Source organism: Ylistrum balloti, unplaced genomic scaffold (genome assembly GCF_031769215.1).
Source record: "Ylistrum balloti isolate Yb309-2 unplaced genomic scaffold, AGI_CSIRO_Ybal_v1 Utg370142, whole genome shotgun sequence".
NCBI classification, from domain to species: domain Eukaryota; kingdom Metazoa; phylum Mollusca; class Bivalvia; order Pectinida; family Pectinidae; genus Ylistrum; species Ylistrum balloti.
In genome coordinates, this window is record NW_026782148.1 from 743,886 (window position 1) to 767,727 (window position 23,842).

General features: G+C 34.0%; 1 protein-coding gene across 3 annotated transcripts; it reads right to left on the minus strand.

The window, feature by feature from the left end:
- Positions 1-3,031: 3,031 nt before the first annotated feature.
- LOC132550724 (uncharacterized) lies at positions 3,032-23,343 on the minus strand. Of its 3 annotated transcripts, XM_060214815.1 has the most exons (13): positions 23,255-23,343; positions 22,038-22,073; positions 20,962-21,108; positions 17,263-17,348; positions 16,361-16,472; positions 15,481-15,600; positions 13,674-13,706; positions 11,459-11,482; positions 9,050-9,158; positions 7,119-7,240; positions 5,875-6,018; positions 5,229-5,354; positions 3,032-4,749 (listed from the first exon to the last, which is right to left on the minus strand). In XM_060214815.1, exons 2-13 carry the CDS (start codon positions 22,054-22,056, stop codon positions 4,007-4,009), a joined length of 1,785 nt encoding a protein of 594 aa, XP_060070798.1. In that variant the 5' UTR covers positions 22,057-22,073; positions 23,255-23,343; the 3' UTR covers positions 3,032-4,006. The 3 variants fall into 3 exon arrangements, with proteins under 3 accessions (XP_060070798.1, XP_060070799.1, XP_060070800.1); XM_060214816.1 differs by lacking the exon at positions 11,459-11,482; XM_060214817.1 differs by lacking the exons at positions 11,459-11,482; positions 13,674-13,706.
- Positions 23,344-23,842: the final 499 nt, after the last annotated feature.

Here is a 23,842-nt window from a genome sequence, read left to right on the forward strand (position 1 = left end):
TTTGAAATCTGGTGTAAATCTGATCGTAAACAATATTGTAAAAATGTTTAATCTTCCATGAACTACATGTGGATCTAATATCACTAGAATTTAACAAGCTCTAGCAAGGTTTAAAAACCAACCATACACAATTACTGCAGAAAGAGATGGATACAGACAACTTAATTGGGTAAGTGTTCACTTTCATTTCAAAAATGTTATATATACGTGGTGTAGGATTGTAAGGCCAAGTTCAAATACTGCTAGGATACAAATGCAAAATAGGAAAAAAAAACCCTAAAAAACCCAAAAAACAAAACTATAATACAACACAAACTACAAACTAATACCTACTTCACACTACATCACGCAAGACTACAAAACTCAAATTTCCTGAAAGCTGTGAAAATGAAGCTGCCTAATAGGATGTAGTAGGCCTGGGCTGTTCATAGTGCTGTTAACTTTAGACAGGTATTGACTCAAATTTTCAAATTAAATTGTGCACGTGATTTAAATTTCCTTCTTGTGTTAGGTCACAGAATTCCAATGTATGCAGAGAAAAGACAACCAATATTAGAAAACTGTTCACTTCTGGTTTCAATGAATATGAAAATATTTTCTATTGATAAATTGGTGTGTTCTAGAGTTACACAGCACTTAAAAACAACTAGGCTTTTGCCTTGAAGTAGAACAGTAGAGACATATATTATGGAAGAACGATTCTAGTTGTGAAAACCGTCACTCACAAAGGCATGATTACATAAAAATACTTCAATGTAATATATAAAATTTTTGTATTTAAACTTGCGATTATTTCAACATTTCAAAAATGTTTTACACAATAATCTGACAAGGTATTACATATACAGTACAAAGTGGAATATCAGCCATTTTTGAAAATATATTTAACAAACCTCAGACTCTGTTACGACTGAAGAAGTCAACAATGAAAGGTATCGCAGTTGTTAATGTATTCTGTAGAATTTGATTTTAAAATCACCCAAATAAGAAAAACTACATTATAAGATTTATTGGTGAATCATTGAGATATTGCACAGGTGTGGATGAAAAACAAATTCCAAATCAAATGCTCTAAAGAGAATTGGGATGCTGAATAATCTAAGTAAAAACAATGTATAGATGTATAAAATAGTGTTTTAATCACAACCTCTACCACATTCATCTACAGAACCAATTTGACTAGTTTTTAAACTAATATGCAGAGAAAACTCTTCCAAATATATCTTCTGATTACAAATTTGTAAATTCTAAACTCAATTTGAAGATTATAGTGGTAGGCGAAAAGGACCTCAATTTTTTTAAACAATTTTCTATATAGTGACCACTCTATGGCAAGTTCTTGTTTAACACCAAATATTTCAATAATTACAGCTATTCATCATGAAAACAATATTTAATTTTTCAACAGAAATTTTCATCCAAATTTCAAGAATTGTTTAAAGTTAAATCTGGAAAATGACCTACATATAACTCATTCGCATTAACATTTAATTTTCAAAGCTAATTTGCAACATTTGCATCCAGATACATACATGGTTGTGTCCCTTTCGTGATCTAATCGGTCAAAACTGATCAGAAAAATTTGCATATGTCAACAATAATATTTCCCAAGCATATAATTACAAATACATTGATGTTCAATCTGTGAATACGACTGAACACAGAATTGATTACATGGTTTGGCCAAAGTGGCAAGATAATACATTAAATATTTCAATAATAAATAAGCTGTGTTTCTGTAAATGGTCACTAACTGTTGTTAACAACAACCTGTACTAAATAAATGCACCAGTGTTGTAAAAATAAATGGCAAAATAAAAATTCTACAATTTTATAATGAAATATTTACAATTACCGGTAAATTTGTTAATTGAAAATTATAAACAAAAGACAAAATAACACTATCCATCCAACAACCTGTTATTTTCAAATATTTTCATCACATTTTCACAAAAAAAGGAGAAAAAGAAACTACCTATTCAAAATCCTACCAACACCTCCAATACAAAATGGTTTTTACCTGAACTATTTACTTATTGAAGATAAAATATTAGAGACAAGTTATGAATCACCCGTACTTTAAGTATGAAAACTACATCAAATGTCGGTTGAAAAAGGTTGGTAGAAAAAAAAGTGATTTTGACAAATAAAAGAGGATATGTGGTACTCTACCAATGTGTCATCTGACAACTGCATTTTTTAAATTTAAATCTTTATTACCAAGACAATAAAAACTATACATGTATAAATCTGCATCTATTTTTAACAGAATCTCACAATAGCAAAATTTTACCTTTAAAAGTACAATAATCGTCACATACAAATGTATCTACACCTACATCTTTATCCTCATTCCCTCCCCCCCCCCCCCCCCACAAAAAAAAAAAACAAAAAAAAAAAAAATCGAAAAGGACAAGTATATTAAAGATCCATCTCTTGTGTTTTGCCATGACAATACAAAATGGAAACAATTAACAACTAGTGATGATATAAAACAACATTAACATGATCGTGAAATACAACTATTAATTTCAACAGTTTACCAAACAAAAAACCTTCTCAATCTTTTGAGCATCAACAATCCTCGTATATATCATACATTGAACCGATACAACATGCAAGTTCAGTATTATGACGCATTCAAGACCTAGCGTCAGCAGTAAAAATATGTCTTCATTTGGTTACACAGTGAATCACATTTCAAATTTACATGGTGAATGAATAATCATAAAAGGCACCTCTAGTGCATCCAATTTGCAGATCTGTTACAATATATATGATTTATGTCTAGATGTTCTAACATAGTATAACACTCACCTTTTATACAGTGTTGGCTCCTATATTAAAATATTTCATTGTTCCACATCAACATTTCTGTACTAAAATATACCAAAAACTGATTTAAAGGTATCAGGTGAGCCATCTAGTCTTCACCACATTTAATTATATAGATACGTTCACCTTCAAAAAGTCAAAAAAAAAAAAAAAAAAACAAACAAAAAAACAAAAAAAAAAAAAAAAAAACCTCCTGCATCATTTTGCTTAAAGAATATTTGTCAACATGAATGCATCCTACAGATCATCCTGGATTATTTGGATAGCACTTTAAACATTTCTGTAAAGAAAAATTCCTACAAACAATAATGATGTATTCTAGCTGTCCAGGGGAATAGAAGACACTAGCATACATTTGGATCTTAATGTATTTTGATCCTTGTGTGATTATGAGTAGAGTGTTACCTACAAAACACCCTAAACAGTGATGCTAGGTGCTTTCTATGATTGGATGAAACTTGCATCAGTGGTAACCCAGCGTATGGCTATTTTTCAATCAAGTAACCTGCCGTTTGGGACAGTTGTTTAGCAGGCATATCGTTGGACAAAGCTGAAGTATTTAGAACTAGTTAGATTCCTGATGATGTTATTCATGTCCTTTGTAATTCAATTTTAGATAAATTTTCAATTCTCTCTGCCATGAAAGAAACATCAAACTTACAAATATTCCAAATACAAGAAATAAGTTTCAAATTAACTCACTTAAAAAAGACAAGTGGCTTGAATTACACTCATTGATATTCTCTGATACTTTTTAAGATTTATTTCATTGGGTTTTTTTTATTAATTTGATATTTCATTACTCAATGTTACTCGATTTTGAAATGAAATTAACCCTACAAATTTGCTTGGCAGATTTTAAAGTCTCCCCTGTTGAGAAACAGGTTAACAAACTCTGCCAGCTGTCAATGAATAAATATTAAAATATCTCCAAATGCCCTACTTTTTCAAACAATAAATGTAACGTCTTATGCTTCATTCAAGAGATAGCATTTCTTTAGCTTGAAGTCACTTTACAATGTTCCTGGAAAAACACTCCAGTATTTTTTATTTAACAATTATCTTTATAGTTCTTTCTCAAATGTTTCTGCAATAAAGTAACTAAAGTTCTGTCTAGATATGGTGTCTTTGTGGTTAACTCTTCTTCTATTTTAAAAATAACTTGAACACCTCAGTCTTCGTCCTCGCTGAGGTACCGATTGGAGATCATTTTTATGATGGCCTTCATCATTGCTGCAGCAGCCAGGGAGGCATACGGCCCCCACTCCTTGTTCCTCGTTCCGTCGCCGTAGTCTGCTACACCCCTGATAATCATGAAGCTGTCCTTCCTATTACCTACAATGGATTCTAACACTTGATCAAATTCAGTGTCAAAACACATTATACCATGACGATTAGCAAAGTCCAGCCTCATTTGCTCTGATCTGTTGAAACGACCAGAACCTAATGGGCTGTAATGGATGGTGGGCGTCCCCTGGTGGTTATTTATGTCACTCTCAGGTGCCTCTGGATGTTGTACTTCGATCACATTATCATCCCCAATGCCCATGTAGAGTCGATCACTCTCTGGAGGGGGACGGTTGAAGTCGGCCTCCTGGTTCTTGAGTATTTCCAATCCCTCAGTGATGTATCTGTCCCAGGGGGTTTTTCCTGGATTCTTTCGTGACCTGTCCTGCAGCTTCTCTACAACACGCTGCAGATCCATCTCCCTTGGGCCATAAGTCTTCATCTTGAACTGAATGTCACCTTCCTTGTTGCGTAAGACTTTCTCGCAGTAATAGTAGATGTAGCCCTTTTCATCACAGGAAGAGATGACAATGTCGCCCAGACGCACATGTTTAAAGTAATCTGTGTAGTGTGGTACTCCACCCGCGATACCCACTACAAATACATGCTCAATGTTCTGGAATGTCCCTGTAACACAACAATTACAGCACATTATACTACCTACAACACCTTTTGCTGTGAAATAAATATCAAAGGAAGATCTCAGGATGAACTCACATAAAAGGTCACTGCAATTACAAGGTTTTTTTGGCTTATTACATTGACAGTTGAACCTGACATGTGAAAGGAAAAAAAACTTTTCTTTCAGATTCAGAATTATACATACATGCATACTTCTGAAAATATTTGGGAATGGAAATAAATAGGAAATGCAAAATATCACTACAGCAAAATGTATGTGAATATAAAATATAGGAGTTTCTAATACAATGTGTACTATTTAATCTAAGTGGTACGGCTTATCAATATTTATCTTGAAGCCTGTCAAGACAATATAAATCAAAAGAAGAATTAATAATTTTCTAAAGTAAGTGTTGGAAGTTTTCAGATTAAAATATTAACATTGAAAGTATTTTTAAGATGGTCAAGGAGAATGGAAAACATACCCAGTAGTCTGGTGGTTGTGTTTCCCGAAGAGATCTGGGCTGCCCGGGCATGTCCGATGGCTGGAAGTTTGGTGGATACAACACGATGTTCTCCGATATAGCCCATTGTGTACACATTAGATTCACCTGTTTAAGAAATCGTTTGGATAAGAGTTGTGTTCATACTGCTTTAAGACTTACTGATGTATATGAAGCAATACAGGATAATTTAATAATGACCCTGATATCATCAGCAAAATACCTAAAATATCCTTCTCATTACACTGTAATATTATTTCAATTCTTTGATGAATAATGTATTGACCTACAGAGCCCAGACTATATTCATTGGCTACAGAGCTACCAAATACAGGCATTAAGTATGGATCAAAGTGATTGTGTCCTCCTGCTAATAGGCAAGGGGCCCAAACACAATACCTTTACACTAAACTTGAAAGGTTAGCTTATTAAAGGACAGAAAAATAGTTTATTCTACTGAATCGTAAATGTACACTTACTGATTGGCTCATAACAAGGTATGGGCTAATTATCAGTAAATATACCCCTGTTAGTGAACACTGTATATATTGGTAGTGTGATGATTTAAAACAAAACTGTATCAAAACGAAAGTGCTGACGGCAATCATAGACACTGTGTATGACTTACCTTCTGACTTGAATTTAACAAAAGTGGTTTTGTTCTCCATCATAGCATCGACAGCTAGTTTTTCACCATAATTGGCTGTGATGACGGCTATTGTTGGTTGCAGATTGGCTGCAATGGTTGGCATCTGTTTCACCATCTCGACCGCTAGAAAATTACAAATATAACATACAGTATAGTGGCGAAATATAGTTAAAAGAAGGTTGACCTCTCCAAGGTCATACCGAAATATATATATCATACCGGTTACTAGAGACACAATAAATGTAAACTTGACCACACCGATCATCTAACTATAACAGAGCTGCACAACGTTCCCCATTACCTCCAGATGTAGGAACAAAACCCCCCCAAATTGATGTAATTCAATACCTAACCCCCATGTTTTCAAGCACTCGTCTATATAAATACATTGTTATGGGTACACTGTACCCCCAGTTTCAAAAGGCAAGGGAGAACAGAGTAAGCGTTATATAGAATCATTACATCATGTCATCAGGTGGCATTCATACCATGATGAATCACATGTTTGCAATTAGTAAGTGTTAAATGTAAAAATATAAAGTAAACTCAGATCTTATGAAAAAGAACAATGGAAGAATTGAATTCATTGTCTGATGCTTCAAAACATGCGATGTTAATGAAAGACTAAATCAAGAGGTGAAATGGGCCTGACTGATAAACAAATCTGAAGAAAATCTGAAGACTTGTATCTATAGTGGCAATCCTACATTTCAAACCCGACTAGGTCAGGAAAGGGTCATTACAAGTATCAAATGTGGTTTTAATCATGTCAGACATAAATCCTTTCTAAAACCTGGATGTTAAAACTTGTAGAATGGCATTATACATTTCGAACTAACACTAAAAAAGTTTTGGAATATTCTCATCAGGTTGGTAATGTCAAGAGATTATAAGTTCCTATAAAATACCTAGTAGAAGTTTAGAGTGTGATGTTTCAATGACTACACGGCCACCTTCATCAGACAAATGACAATGTATGTTTTTGATCTGTAATCCATTAACCTTCTCGACCTTAGTGTACATAGGGTTATAGATCAGTCGAAAAAGTTGGTTGATTCCTTACCATCTTGTACACTTTGTACATCAATGCTCCACAGTGGTCATTTGTCTGATAAATGTGACCATGTAGTCATTGAAACTTCACACTCAAATCTTCTACTGGTTGTAGTATAAGAACTTCTGTTCTGCCTAATTCAAATATACATTTGCCTTCAGTTACTCACTTGTCTTGTCGTCCTCCAGCACATGTCGTACTATTTTACCATTCTCCACATCACGTACCAAGTCTCGCTGTTTCAGTTCCGCCAACTGTAGCATCACCATGGCCTCATCAGCCTGAGTCATTCTAATCAAAGTCTTACAAATATTATTACTTTATTTTAGAAGAATCGTATTTCAATTGATATCGTAATTATATTAACAAGAGGCCTAGTGGCTGTACCAGCCACCTGAGATAGACAATATTGATTATGAAGTTAGTAAGTAGCTTTTAAGTGTCATGAAATTGTGACATTTATAACAATAAGCCAGTGTCAATACACACATACCATCAATACTCTTAATCCTATACTTATAATTCTAATAAAGTTATTTCCAGTGGAAAATAAACAATGTTATGCTCAAAAATGTAAAGATAACCTCCTCTGCAGGAAGAAATGTGAGACCCATTTCGGTGATTAAAGCACCCTAAGATGCTTTAATCAATGAAAAGCATTTGATTCTACCATAACTAGAGTGTTGAGAAAAACTTTTGAAATTCAAGTCAAATTTGGCCCCATTCATCAGCCAATGGGGGTCAGTCAGAATCAAAGATGCATGCCATCTAGCCATCATCCCTTGCTCATAATTCTAACCAAGTTAAAAATATTTCCACTGGAAATATGCAAATATGCAAATAAACTATAATAAACTTTACCCCCTCCCCACAGAGAAATTTGAGACCATGGGGCAATGAAATTCATGGTTGTGGTAAAGCACATTAAGATGCTTCCATCCATGAAGAGTATTTGAATCTACCCTATCTGGGTGTTGAGAAGATTTTTGAAATCTGTGTCAATTTGGAATTTGGCCTCGCCCCTCAGGCCCCTGTAGGGTGGGGATAATAAAATTCAATATTTTAATCCATCTTAGGCCAGGAATGGTTTCTACAAAATTGAAATCAGTTTAGAGGTTTTTGAGAAGTCGGAAATGTTAAATTATTTACAGACACATAATGCTTGACGCCAGAGGCGATTGCAATATAATACACAAAAACACTGAAATTAAACATTTATTGATGTATGAAGAAATGACAATGTATCAATTATCCTATGTTAACATGAAATGGAAACAAGAATTGACTAAAGACTTTCAACTTTTAAATGTAAAAAAAAATTATAATAATAGTAAGACTTGAAAATGTTTTTTGTTGCTGTACAAATACCTTGTGTATCAAAAGAATTCTATGGAAAACTTATATCTTAGCTTTGAAATAATATCAATGATTCAAGTTTCATTATATTTGAGTGTACTGAGCTGTAGATTTGAAGAAAAGGTTGGGCAAATAGTTTGGTAAAAAGAATAACTTTCAAAATGAGTCATAAAAGGTAAGAGCAAGGGTTTAAAAAAATCCAAATGAAAATAGTTGTCTTACATCAGGTCTCAATCACTGACAATGCTATGTAATGCAGTGATTGTATCCTTTGGGAATATATGTAACATGTAGAAGTGGAGTATTCACATCATCTTTACTACTAGTCTTGGCTAGTGGGAATTTTCCCTTTGTCCAGCAGTATTTGTGGACTTTTAAGTCTTTGTGGTCTGTCATTACCTGTATGCCAAGTTTCAGTGGCATGGGTCAAAATATACAAATGCACTTGTATCCTTGATATTTCAGGGGTTACGATCACTTTTTGCTCTGCACCCTTGAAATATTTCCTGACAATGTCCATAGTAATTTGATTGGTCTAGAGAATGTTTTAGTAAAAAACTGACCAATCATAGACTAATATACTCCTGTGAAGATTACAAAGGGGAAACACCCAACTTCAAAGCCAGTACAACATACCGTGATGCATCCTCCAGATTCATTTGACGACTTCATGCATTATGATATTTCAAACATGGTTTTTAAATATGTCATGATTGCCTGAATATCTCACCATCTAGGACTTACTTGATCAGGTCATCCACCTCCAATACATTAGGATAGGCTGACTCAAGGATATGAAGCATCTTTTCTCGTAGAATTTCCTCCACTGGTCTTTTATCTTCTCTGTTAAGCCCTGAAAATAGTAATTTCTACCAATAAAACATAAAAAGTTAAAAACCCATTTCCTGCGCTCTAGGTGTGTTTAATTTTTCGATTCTTTCACCAAGAAGTAAACTTAATGTCCACTCTTGTTCTAGTACAAGAATTCAAATACAATAAGGATACTGGTACATACATTTTTTGGTCTTAAATACATTACCCCATAAAATGAAAATTTACTATCATTTATTAGAAATTCACATTAGTTTAATCTGGTCATCCTTAAATGTTAAACAATAAGTCTTAAAATGTTCAATGGGAACCTCCAATACTCCATTTAAGTGACATGTATACCATCAGAAATAAAAATAAGACATATTTCATCATTCTGTCATTTCCTGTAAAACTAAACAAAACAGTCACTTAGAAACATCAAACTTGTGAAAAAGAATAAACTCCATGCAGTGCTACAAACAAGAAAGTATTGTGCCAAACATAACATCATTTACCGATACACAGGTGTACAACATATTTTACAGAGAACCTGAAAATCTACAAATAATATCAGTAGACTTAAAACCGTAATGGTACAGAATTTCTGTATTCTAAAATTTTAAAAAATCCCCATTTTCAATGTTCATACCTATAGTCAATCATCAAACAGGTACAAATTAACTATTGGAAGACTTTTTAAGAGTTACCCTGCACAATCATGTTGTTATTCGTCTGAGTTATTTCCCTTGATGCTTTGAGCACTTTATAGACATCGTCAATATAAGTCCCATTTAAATACTATAAGCAAAATTATTACACGAAAGGAAATCATGACCGCAAACATGACAATTTATAGAACTGCAATGCAGTGTTGACTATAAGCTACCACTTCAATTACATGTTCACACAAGGTCAATTCCAGAACAGAAACTTTTGTATTCCTGTGTTCTAGGTTGGAACTGTAAGGTTGGTTATAAATGAAACAAGGTCATCAAAACCCTATAATCCATTATATGTCAATAAATATAAATCAGGCAAATGAATGTATTTATGCAAAGATTGTACTTGTATAATTATGATAAAACAATTATGCTTGAAATCATCATAAAACAATGTATAAATATGTACATTCCATGCTCGAGTGCATTTTAAAAGATGTACATTTTTATATTTTCAAATTTTCAATAGAATGAAATATACAGTATCATTTAAATCCAAAATACCAGTCACCATTCAATATTAGGATTATAGCAGCCATCACATTTTCCATACATGTTTCTATTTATGAATAATAATGATCAACATTCTGATGAAGTATTGCCTGCATGTCAGGTGTAGGTAATCTCATTGTATTTCACTGAATTTTAATTTTAGGCAGAGATTTTTTTTAAGAACAAGAAAAATCTAAATTGCTTTCATTTTGTGTGATGGCTATATATTCCTGTTGTTCCTCACTGTCATGGGATGGAAGGGAATTACAGATAAAATGAGGATATAGTGAATAGTCACAAAAAGGTTTGGAACCACACAATATTTAAACTCTCTTTCAAATGAGTCAATTATTTATGACAAAACTGATAAATACTCTATGTTTCATTTATATTTTTTAATTGAAATAATCCTGAACAATTTAATGTTCATATGATAATAGGCTTTAGTTATACTACATCTGTATTCTGCAGATTTCACTATATCTTCAAAACAACCGCTCATGTAACATTCAAAAGGGAGTGGAAATATATCACTTATAACATTCATAGTAGTCGTCATATCTCAAACAGTATTCATCCAAAACAGTTTCATAAAGGCATTTTTATTTTTTTTAATCAATTTTCATGTGCATAATGGTAACTTTATTGTCAATGATCTCAACATTTTAAGACAGATCAAAATCATTTCCAATACTTCATTTTAAAATTTTATAACAAATATCTTTTCCAAATGAAATGTAGCATTTACATTGATTGTTGAGATACCACTGTAGAAAACACAACCATCAGATACAATTATCCAGAGAAATATATGTCTAAATCTGTACCACTCACTTACACAGAAGGCCTTGTGATCTGACATAAGGATGCTTCCTTATCAAAGGATATAATTTTAAGATTCTTGTGATCTTGTGATCCTTGTAACCTTCAATCAAGGACAGGTTCTTGTGATCTTGAAGGTGACTTTAGAAATGGCTTTAGATTTTAGTTTGACCTCGAGACAAAACTTTGATCCATGTAATTTGGAAACAAGGTTCACATCCTTGTGACTTATGGGACAAGACCACTGGTATAGAGGTTTGTACAGATATTCAATCCAAGTGCCTGTTAGATATAACACAGTACTTACCAAACATATCCTCAGCATTCCTCCCTGATTAGCATATAATCAATATGTAACAAAACCTTTACAAGTTGGACTAAACATCAGAACATTACACAAATACATGAAAAAATAAATTGATATATTAGGGTAGTTTTAGGGGCCTGCTCCAGATTAGCTATGTAGATTTTAGTGAACAGTGTCACAGCCTGCTATAGATATTTATGATATTCCAACTTGGTGTACATTTTGGGCCTACTTGAAGTCTGTCAAATAAGTGCATAATATATATATATCAGGGCTTATTTTTTTATATTTGATATATATTGCAATTTGGTATATGACTAGGAACAGATATGTAATATCAGTATGCTTCATCAAGGCCTCTAATTAATTAGTTAAATTAGCTTGCAGCATCAACGTCAAAAACATAATTACATTACAGAATGGCAGAAAACCTAAAAATCATCGGTTGTTGTCAACTGTGCTTCATTCAGGATTTTCTAAAATATGGTTTTCAAATTTTAAAACAGGCCAGTACTGAAATGATGAAAATATAACAGATAGCTTCCTGATTGAAATATCCTAATAAATATTTGAGATTTATACATCTAAATAAATGACTAAATGATGGATTCTCAAACAGTGTGTACAAGTACTTCTCACTGAATACAGTAATTTGGATTTTAGTTAGTTTATAGGGTTAAAACATAATCATGAAAAAGACACAAATATTCATGCTATGAACGATATCCAAAATGTCTGTTTTATCGGGGTAACTGGTGAGCTGAAAATACTATGTGTGAAAAATTTGCAATAAAATAATGTTCATCACAAGTTATGAATTTTCAAATTTTTTAGTCTTTTTTTCTTTCGTTCCTGGACATACACAGACAGCTTAACTATGTCTCAGAAACAAAGGCAAAACTTTTGGATGAATTTTTTTTTTTTTCCAATTAGTAATTGTTGATATGCATGGCATGAATCCCCACACTCTCTCATGCAGCAACATATCATTCCTTTACCATTTGTGTTAAAAGCAATAGTGATCTCGAGTTGAAAAAGTGAACTCATCTGAAGCATTTCATTCTAGGTTTTTTACCAAATGTGTATTACTAAATCAAAATCCCTTCAGAATTGATGTTGCAAGGGTGATGACATTGATTGGGGATGAGAGGTACGGTATGACTCTCCTCTCCGTAAATTTACAGATGTATAACCTATATTTAGCCAATGACATTACAACACTAGAAAGAAGTGTTTGTTTGCACAATTATGAAATTTAGGATCATTTGAACCTATTGAAAAGATAAATACTGTTCCTTTATCTCTAAAACAGTAGATTTTTAGTGTTATTAATCTGCAGAGATCCAATAATCCATCAGAATCAAGGTAGAAATAATATTAAAAAGTCTTTGTTTGAAAAGTCTATACTGTACACAATTTTAAGTATTGGTGTTTCATTTATATATTCTTATATTGTGATCAAATGCTATGCTTAAACAAGACTGTTAAATTCAATGAAATGTAAGCTGATTCTTTCATGATTTGAGCTGGTCAATATGCAATGAATATCAAGTTGGCTGAATGAAATCAGGCAAGTTGACGACACCAGATTTTAGTGGGTCGGTGGGAAAATGGGAAACAAAACTTTTGTCCTAAGTTCAAAACAACAAAAAAAAACAATATCCTAGTTAAAGCCACTCATGCATATATGTGGCCAATGTGTAGGAATAAGTTTAAACTCAATCCTCTATAGAAGAAAGTTTATGGTGCATAAGAGCTTTTATATACAATTTATATATATATATAAATATAGAATTACATAATTAATTGGCGATATCAAAATAGGAAATAAAAGTACAACTCTTAAAATTTAACAACAGCCAGAATAATACAACATCCACTTCAAACATAAATTTTCACAGGTACCAAGGGACATAATGTGTAATACAATACCCACTGATGCATGGTATACTGGTTTAAACATACAATGTAAGCAAATCTTAACAGCTCAAATAAACAGCATATATATATATCACTTTATTTGTATCTTTATGAAGACAAATGAAAAGTGATGACCCTTCATAAAAAAATATTGTATAAATAAAGAATGAAAAAGAGAGAAACTCAAACTGGTGACAAGTGCTGGCATGGTTTCAGTAGTGTGAGCAAGCGACGGTAATTGATTCATGACCAAATAAGGATATCACACAATAAACATGGTATGCCTGAGACCTACCTCTCTCCGACAGAATGGTGGAAACAATTCCTTCTGGTGACAAGCACACAATAGTGATCAACTTACACCATCACACATAACAAATTTTAAACAGGTCCTTTTTATATAATTTGATAGATCAGCTTTTTGTAAATCTGATGTTCACAATTGTTTTTGTTGGCAACTGTGTACATGCACAGTACAAATGCATTTTCCAGAATCAATACTACATATTAATGGACACATCACAAATATAGGAGATACTTTCTTTGTTTCTTCAGTGATCAGATGTTCAGATTTACAATGCTGAGTATGAACCCTCCATCCCCGATACTCCAGGGTTACAATTACTTATGCTCTTTACACCCCTGGAACAAGTCATTTCACAAAATTGAACACCTTGCGACACCTTGTGGATGAGACGAAAAGGCTAGCTTGACCCTTTGATGTACATCAAACAAGACTTAAGGTTGCATAACAGTATGTTGTACTGGCTTAGAAGTTGGGTGTAGACCCCTTTGTAATCATCAATGGAGCGTATCAGTTTGTGATTGATCAGTATTTTCTCCTTGAGACCACTCTAGCCAATCAAATTACTTTGCTTGCACATTCAAATTTGCTATGACATGTACCATAGGTGCAGAGAGTGAAAGTAATTGTAACCCCTGGAGTATCAAGAATGTGAATCCTCAATTTAAACTAATTAATTCTGAGATGTGGCAGGTTAGTCATTGTTAAATACTCTGTTATGTACAACACTCACTATACATATACCTAGGTATCTATCCCATGAAATTTGGTTAATCAACTTATGAAAACATGAACAGAAACTTTGGAAAGAGATTTTCAAATTTATCAATTCTGTTAATTACATGTCAACTAGCTGAAAAGTGCCTGGAATACATAAAATTATCAAATGAAAATTAAAAAAAAAAAAAAACATTCCTAAAATTATAAGATGAGTAAAATAGTTCAAGAAACTGAGAATAGAGCAATGTCAGAGGAAAATTATGCTTAAAATGATTTTTGTCATATTCACATTTAATTCAAAATAAAACTTCATGGACATATATATACCATAAAAAGATAAAGAAAACCAAAGTTAATGGAATAGGCCAAAATTTTGTGAGTATCATAAACTGATATATATCTATTGTCACACATCGATATTACAAATACATAAAAATCTTTTATCACTTAATTTCATGAAAACTTAATTTCCACATTAAAAATTCCACTAATTGTACAAATGATCTGAATTTGACATACAAACTTCACATGTCTTTTTCCACATGCCAATGCATATCACATTGTTCGAGACACAAAAGGAGTGACAGTGCTATTCTCTGTCATCAACTTTATGCACATATCAGTTTGCAAAATATCCAAGTTTCACTTTTCAGAACAAGATTTCTTATGAATATATTTAAAATATTTCGCTCATGAAACTAGAGTGCTATTAACATGTATAACAGTTAACATTTAACAGTCAACATTGGCTTTACTGAGAAACCCTGCAGGTTTTTTAATAGCACATCAACATTATGTGTTTTATGTAGGCTTGGATTTTTAAAGCGTTAGCAAGTTCTCTATTTAGCAGTGTTGATGTCAACAATTACACAATTTGAAAAACCTGCAGATTTTCTGTAATCCTGAAGAGAAAGCCAATATTACCACTAATGGAAAAGCCTCTTGGTAATTCTGTCTACACTATAACAATACATTTAGGCTAATAGTTATATGTTGTCATTTTGCAATTAAATGTTTACAAGTACTGTGAACTGGTAACTATGTCAACATGCCAGTATCAAATATTTAGGAAACTCACCTGGACTTAATGGTGCATCTTCTTCGTCCAGAAGCTTAATTTCCAGGTCCACCTTCTGTGCCAATTTGTATTCAGGCTTCTGCATCTGTTTCATACACTTCTTAATGAAACCAACGTAGTCTGAAACCAAATTTAATTAGTATAGTGCTAAAAGGTTCAATCTAGGTTTCTAAGAAAGAACTGGCAATAAGTCTCCAATCATACACTTTGAGGGATGCTATAATTTCTATTTCATGAAGATTTCTGGCTAGAAATGAGTTCCTGAAATTCACCGATGAGTAGCTCTTGATACTGAAAAAAAACCCATCAAAGAACATTAAGTCAAGTCTTTTCCATTGGTTATCATAGACAAAAGTGGTCTGGTGGCGCAGTGGTAATGCACTCGCCTTTCACCTAGCCAATCGGGTTCGATCCCCGGAACGGACGTGAAAAGGTATGTGGTCACCTGCCTGACCATGTGGGTTTTCCCCGGGTACTCCGGGTTCCTCCCACAAATAAGACCCCTAGCGCGCTTACATCCAGGCTAACAAGAGTGATTAGTATAAGTTGACATAACTTGTTTCGTAATTGTTGTAAAATAAATAAAGTTTATATACAAAAGTGTAGCAGTAGCTTGAAAAAAACAGACATAAAAAGGTGTCACATGGGAAGAGTTCATTAATATGTGAACATCATATAAACTAATAGATATCTCTCAATCTGGCTCTTTCTTATATGTTGAACTTGAGTAATAAGACATCTTCTCAGATTCTTGTGTGTGTATGTATATATATTTGAACCTTGGTCACTTAAATCCTTTAAAGGCAACAGGTCATCTGTAATCTGCATCCTTCAAAAAGTAGTGAAAGGTTGACATTATGTTAATATATGATTAATTTACCTCTAGGGAAATTCTCAGGCTTTACTAGTTCTTTGAAGAACTCATAGGCTGTTGTCACCTGGTCCAGATACTCTGTTCCCTCTACATACCAAAACTTCAGACGTCTGGATTCCTAAAAACAACCCGCATAACTTTGTGTAACAACTGAAGTCAACTTGTTGGTTAAATCACAATGTCACAATGGAGATAATTAAAATCTTTAAATGTTTTTCAAGAATGAAAAGAATTTCAGTTTCTAAATTTGCCAAAAATAATTTAAAAAAGGTTAGACATTCTACATCTGAATATAATAAGTTGATTTTAATTTTTTTAAGATCAAAAATAGTTTGACTATCACATTAACACTTTTAAGAGTTATTGTGATTTAAAACAGACCTGTTATGTACTTAAAATGCAAATTGACAAATAAATTCTAACATACAAGTCAATGTTCCCATATTTCATACATTTCAATAAATACTTTGTGGTAGATAAATATACTTTTTAGTTCCCAGTTGATTTATAATGAATCATTCATTTTTTAAAACATGATGATAATCTATCGAAAATTTTGTACCCACCACAAACAACCTAAACATTTTTGTAAGACTTGGATAATGAACGAGTCTAAGAAATTGAAGCTTAAAAAAAAAAGCTGTTTCCTTCCTTTTTCAGAGACTTTTCTCATCAAATGAATGTAAAAAGTCTCAATATCCTTGGATAATCAAATTAATCTTATCAGTGTCTTTATGCGACATGTATCAAGCCAAGAGATATTTTACTCCTATATTGCAGATCTTTGGACAAAGGACCAAAATTTCACCTAAGTAATGACTACAACATATCAGTAGACAGGTCTTTATTGGTAGCCTGCAATTCTGTTATACCTGCAAGTTTTAATCAGTCTACAATAAACTACATACCACCATCCTGTGCTGCGTTTTTTGGTCGACGAGGAAACAATTAAACCCAATTTGTAACTGGGGACGTACAAGATCCATGTCATCATCTGAAACACAGTTAAAATCATTAATGTAAAATCTACAGTGATACTAAAGGTAAACCTTGAAAGACAATATCTATAACAACAATATATAGAGTAGACAGACTAGAAAAACACCAGGGAAGGCACAAGATATAAAGTTGGTCAGGTTTTGGTGAGGAAACACATTTTTTGTCCTAGATCTCTTCAGATTCACAATGTGGTGTAATTGATAATCTATGATGAACCAAAGAAGTTCAGAGCTAAATTTCTGTGGGTCAAACCCTGTTATTCCTGGAGTTACTCATATTTCTGCATATGAAATAATGAAATTGAGAGTGAAAGAAGAAAAGAACCAAAAAACCCTAAACAAGCTGAGGCATGGAAGTTAACCAAAGTGAAGCATGAACAGTTAACCATGATGACATATGAACAGTTAACCAAGGTGACATATGGACAATTAACTAAGGTGACACATGAAAAGTTAACTGAGGTGACATATGGACAGTTAACCGAGGTGACATATGGACAATTAACTAAGGTGACACATGAAAAGTTAACTGAGGTGACACATGGACAGTTAACTGAGGTGACATATGGACAGTTAACCAAGATGACATATGAACAGTTAACCAAAGTGAAGCATGAACAGTTAACCAAGATGACATATGAACAGTTAACCAAAGTGAAGCATGAACAGTTAACCAAGATGACATATGAACAGTTAACCAAAGTGAAGCATGAACAGTTAACCAAGATGACATATGAACAGTTAACCATGATGACATATGGACAGTTAACCAAGGTGACATATGGACAGTTAACTAAGGTGACATATGAACAGTTAACCAAGGTGACATATGGACAATTAACTAAGGTGACACATGAAAAGTTAACTGAGGTGACACATGGACAGTTAACTGAGGTGACATATGGACAATTAACTAAGGTGACACATGAAAAGTTAACTGAGGTGACACATGGACAGTTAACTGAGGTGACATATGGACAGTTAACCAAGGTGACATATGGACAATTAACTAAGGTGACACATGAAAAGTTAACTGAGGTGACACATGGACAGTTAACTGAGGTGACATATGGACAGTTAACCAAGGTGACATATGGACAATTAACTAAGGTGACACATGAAAAGTTAACTGAGGTGACACATGGACAGTTAACTGAGGTGACATATGGACAGTTAACCAAAGTGAAGCATGAACAGTTAACCAAGATGACATATGAACAGTTAACCAAGGTGACATATGAAAAGTTAACTGAGGTGACACATGGACAGTTAACTGAGGTGACATATGGACAGTTAACCAAGGTGACATATGGACAATTAACTAAGGTGACACATGAAAAGTTAACTGAGGTGACACATGGACAGTTAACTGAGGCGACATATGGACAGTTAACCAAGGTGACACATGAACAGTTAACCATGATGACATATGGACAGTTAACCAAGGTGACACATGAAAAGTTAACTGAGGTGACACATGGACAGTTAACTGAGGTGACATATGGACAGTTAACCAAGGTGACACATGAACAGTTAACCATGATGACATATGGACAGTTAACTGAGGTGACACATGGACAGTTAACTGAGGTGACATATGGACAGTTAACCAAGGTGACACATGAACAGTTAACCATGATGACATATGGACAGTTAACTAAGGTGGCACATGGAGAGTCAGTGAAAACAGGGTGCACACTTGAAGAGTCTCTCTAGGAGTACCAGTGGAAAACTGCTGCTATTTATCTTTAAAAATCAAATATAATCATGGCTCCAGAGTTAATTTGGAAATAAATGGATGTAGATCCAAAGACAAGTGTTGAGGCTGATCTGCGACCTGTAGGCCCTCTGACTTGTGCAATAAATCGCCTTTAAAAGATTAACATCTCCTCAGGGTTTGGCTCAATATCAAGGTCTCTGAGGTTAATAGTCTAAAAGTAAAACTAATAATGGGATGTAATTATTTAGCGGAAAGACAAGGACTTATAGCTGGAGTAAAGCTGTAGTAACCCTAAAAACCTTGATGTGAGTACAGCTGTAGTAACCATAAAAACCTTGATGTGAGTACAGCTGTAGTAACAATAAAAACCTTGATGTGAGTACAGCTGTAGTAACAATGAAATGACTTGGCTCGAGTAACAGCTGTAGTAACAATGAAATGACTTGGCTCGAGTACAGCTGTAGTAACAATGAAATGCCTTGACATGAGTACAGCTGTAGTAACCATAAAAACCTTGACGTGAGTACAGCTGTAGTAACCATAAAAACCTTGATGTGAGTACAGCTGTAGTAACCATAAAAACCTTGATGTGAGTACAGCTGTAGTAACAATGAAATGCCTTGATGTGAGTACAGCTGTAGTAACAATAAAAACTTTGATGTGAGTACAGCTGTAGTAACCATAAAAACCTTGATGTGAGTACAGCTGTAGTAACCATAAAAACCTTGACGTGAGTACAGCTGTAGTAACAATAAAAACTTTGATGTGAGTACAGCTGTAGTAACCATAAAAACCTTGATGTGAGTACAGCTGTAGTAACAATAAAAACCTTGATGTGAGTACAGTTGTAGTAACAATAAAAACCTTGACGTGAGTACAGCTGTAGTAACAAAAACTTTGATGTGAGTACAGCTGTAGTAACCATAAAAACCTTGATGTGAGTACAGCTGTAGTAACAATAAAAACCTTGATGTGAGTACAGTTGTAGTAACAATAAAAACCTTGATGTGAGTACAGCTGTAGTAACCATAAAAACCTTGATGTGAGTACAGCTGTAGTAACAATAAAAACCTTGATGTGAGTACAGTTGTAGTAACAATAAAAACCTTGATGTGAGTACAGCTGTTGTAACCATAAAAACCTTGATGTGAGTACAGTTGTAGTAACAATAAAAACCTTGATGTGAGTACAGCTGTAGTAACAATAAAAACTTTGATGTGAGTACAGCTGTAGTAACAATAAAAACCTTGATGTGAGTACAGCTGTAGTAACAATGAAATGACGATGTGAGTACAGCTGTAGTAACAATGAAATGCCTTGACATGAGTACAGCTGTAGTAACCATAAAAACCTTGACGTGAGTACAGCTGTAGTAGCAATAAAAACTTTGATGTGAGTACAGCTGTAGTAACAATGAAAACCTTGACGTGAGTACAGCTGTAGTAACAATAAAAACCTTGATGTGAGTACAGCTGTAGTAACAATGAAATGCCTTGACATGAGTACAGCTGTAGTAACAATGAAAACCTTGACGTGAGTACAGCTGTAGTAACAATAAAAACCTTGATGTGAGTACAGCTGTAGTAACAATGAAATGCCTTGACGTGAGTACAGCTGTAGTAACTATAAAAACCTTGACGTGAGTACAGCTGTAGTAACAATGAAAACCTTGACTTGAGTACAGCTGTAGTAACCATAAAAACCTTGATGTGAGTACAGCTGTAGTAACAATGAAATGACTTGATGTGAGTACAGCTGTAGTAACAATGAAATGACGATGTGAGTACAGCTGTAGTAACAATGAAATGACGATGTGAGTACAGCTGTAGTAACAATGAAATGCCTTGATGCAAGTACAGCTGTAGTAACAATGAAATGACTTGACTCACTTTCAGCTTGTTTGTTGACAACAAGTCCAGCATTCTCTCCACCACCCACATGTTCAACACTGTCATCTAGGCCCAAGTCTAACTTCTTTCTCTTCTCAATACGGATTTGTGTTGTTTTCCCCTTCTTGGATGGGGTCATGACAATTTCTGGAGGAAAGCAAAAGAAATATAAAATCTTAATTAATTCTTGAATAAACATCATTTTCATAATAATCACACTGAAAGAAGGAATGGGGGGGGGGGGGGGGTGTGTCAATATTGAAGGCACTAATCATGGACAAGAATTTACATGACAAAATAGCTTGTAAAGATTATACTGTTTCATTTCCGGGAATTAAAGATCAGAATGTATCATCCCCGGGAAGTAAAGATCAGAATGTTTCATCCCCGGGAAGTAAAGATCAGAATGTTTCATCCCCGGGAAGTAAAGATCAGAATGTATCATCCCCGGGAAGTAAAGATCAGAATGTTTCATCCCCGGGAAGTAAAGATTAGAATGTTTCATCCCCGGGAAGTAAAGATTAGAATGTTTCATCCCCGGGAAGTAAAGATCAGAATGTTTCATCCCCGGGAAGTAAAGATCAGAATGTTTCATCCCCGGGAAGTAAAGATCAGAATGTTTCATCCCTGGGAAGTAAAGATTAGAATGTTTCATCCCCGGGAAGTAAAGATTAGAATGTTTCATCCCCGGGAAGTAAAGATTAGAATGTTTCATCCCCGGGAAGTAAAGATCAGAATGTTTCATCCCTAGGAAGTAAAGATCAGAATGTTTCATCCCTAGGAAGTAAAGATCAGAATGTTTCATCCCCGGGAAGTAAAGATCAGAATGTTTCATCCCCGGGGAGTAAAGATTAGAATGTATCATCCCCGGGAAGTAAAGATCAGAATGTTTCATCCCCATACTTTCGAGTTTAAAGTAAATGTATTGGTTATCTATTGGTTAATTACAAAGGTTTGCTTTGTCAAATAATTGAGTTAATTTTACAGGTTGAACAGAAAATATAAGGCAGGAGTTCTATTTGTAATAAATGACCTTGTAAGTAATGTTATAAAGCTGATAAACAGTTCATTATTACCTTCCTTTGGTTCAGCCATCCTGACTCTGCTTCTCTCTGGAAAAGGTATCAAAACAAATTAATCAATGTCAAACAACCTGGCAATACAAAATAATATTGACCAGAAATACAACAGAATTTCTTGGTATAAGATATATTATCATTTTGTGAAAGTTCTGAGTGAAAGTTCTGAGGTGAAATGACATCATTCAGACTTCTGAAAAAAGTACAAAACTGAGACATTTTTGCAATGTAAATACAATATATGTAACTTTTACAAACACTTCTTACCTTTCAGATCACTATTAATATGCTTTCACAGTAAATTCTAATGTTTTGTAGGTACTTTTCACAGGTCTTTTAATATTCATTGCATAAAATTCACCAGAGACAAAATATGACTACTTGTGTTAGGGGTGATTCAAATGACCTCTTCTACACTGCGTATAGTGTAGTTCTGTTGCTCGAAGCATCATAACTTTGTTTAGAGTGCAATTTTCTCTGGCAGGCAGGCATATGGTCCTTCACTCTTGACTTTTGATGTTGTAACTTACATATTATTTCTTGTGATAGGCCTAACTAGCTATTTCGTGCCAAGCACTTGCTTTTTCTAGTGTTTATAAAGTTTGAAACAAAACAAAAATATCACAACTTAATACTTTTACAAAGTGAAAAAGAAATTATCAACGATACTACTTATCGAGTCCAAAACTAACAATGTTGCAATTTAACTTTGTATTATTTTGTACTAAAATTACAACAAAAGGTTAAAAGAAAATGATGATCATTTCAATGGGAACTACAGTATTCAGAATTTGTTCCTTTTCCAAATCTATGTATATCAGGTAAAAAAGGAGATCATTTATGTGAGAGATACACAAATTAGATAATCGACCGACAGACTCTAAATACATGCACTGTACATACAGTATGCCCTGTCCGTGCGACCCTACAACTGACGGTGCATTATTACAACTTCGAGGACATCGGGACAAAAAATCGCTCCCTCAAATATTCCAAATCATGACTAAATCTCAACATTTAAAAATCCTATGGAAACATGAACAATATCCTTCAGGTAATAGTACAGACCATCTAATTATAACAGGCCGGAACTCCCCGGAAACCCGGCCTATGAATCATAAACCGTGCCCTCATTTTCCCACTAGCTTTTTTTTATCAAGTAGCAAACGAGAGATTGCGTGCAACATCGATTTGGTTTGTTTTGTATCACTTACAAATGTTGTGATCGAAAAAGAACCAGTCTTTCTATCTCTCTTCTCCTCAGCCAAAATATCAACAGGTCTTGCAATCTTAGTGAACGTTATGATTACTTTGCCGCCATATTACATTCCTACACGGCGCATGCCCAAAGGCAATCAAGTTATACCACACCTGTATGGTGATCAGTAGGTGCAACACACACAAACATTGCTCTACAATTATTGTACACCGTATCAGCGCTTCAGTGGACCATACCGCGGGCGTTGTAAATTTTGTAGATAATCATATATACTGCACCTTATGACAATGCTGCTTATTTCATTATGGTGCTTGTACGGGCATAAATATTACAACCGCCCCACGTGCACCCTATGATTAGCAATATAACCGCTTTATATACGTCTTTGCCCCCAACCAACCGAGTGCAGCAACCTCCTTCTCCACCCCATCCCTTTGAGTATATAAGCCAGTGTTCTAACTTCCTTGGAAAGTATACGGTCTATACATGAACACCGTTATATATAGTTCAATTTGTTATCAAGAAGGAATCTAAATAACTACGAAAAAATGTATTGGACACAGTTACAATGTAATTGTAAATG

Excerpts from the sequence above, each read along its gene's own strand:
- LOC132550724 (XM_060214815.1), bottom strand. Across the intron at positions 6,019-7,118 it reads GCTGGAGGACGACAAGACAA|CGGTCGAGATGGTGAAACAG; the intron begins GTGAGTAACTGA and ends GTAATTTTCTAG. Across the intron at positions 5,355-5,874 it reads TGTTAAATTCAAGTCAGAAG|GTGAATCTAATGTGTACACA; the intron begins GTAAGTCATACA and ends TTTCTTAAACAG.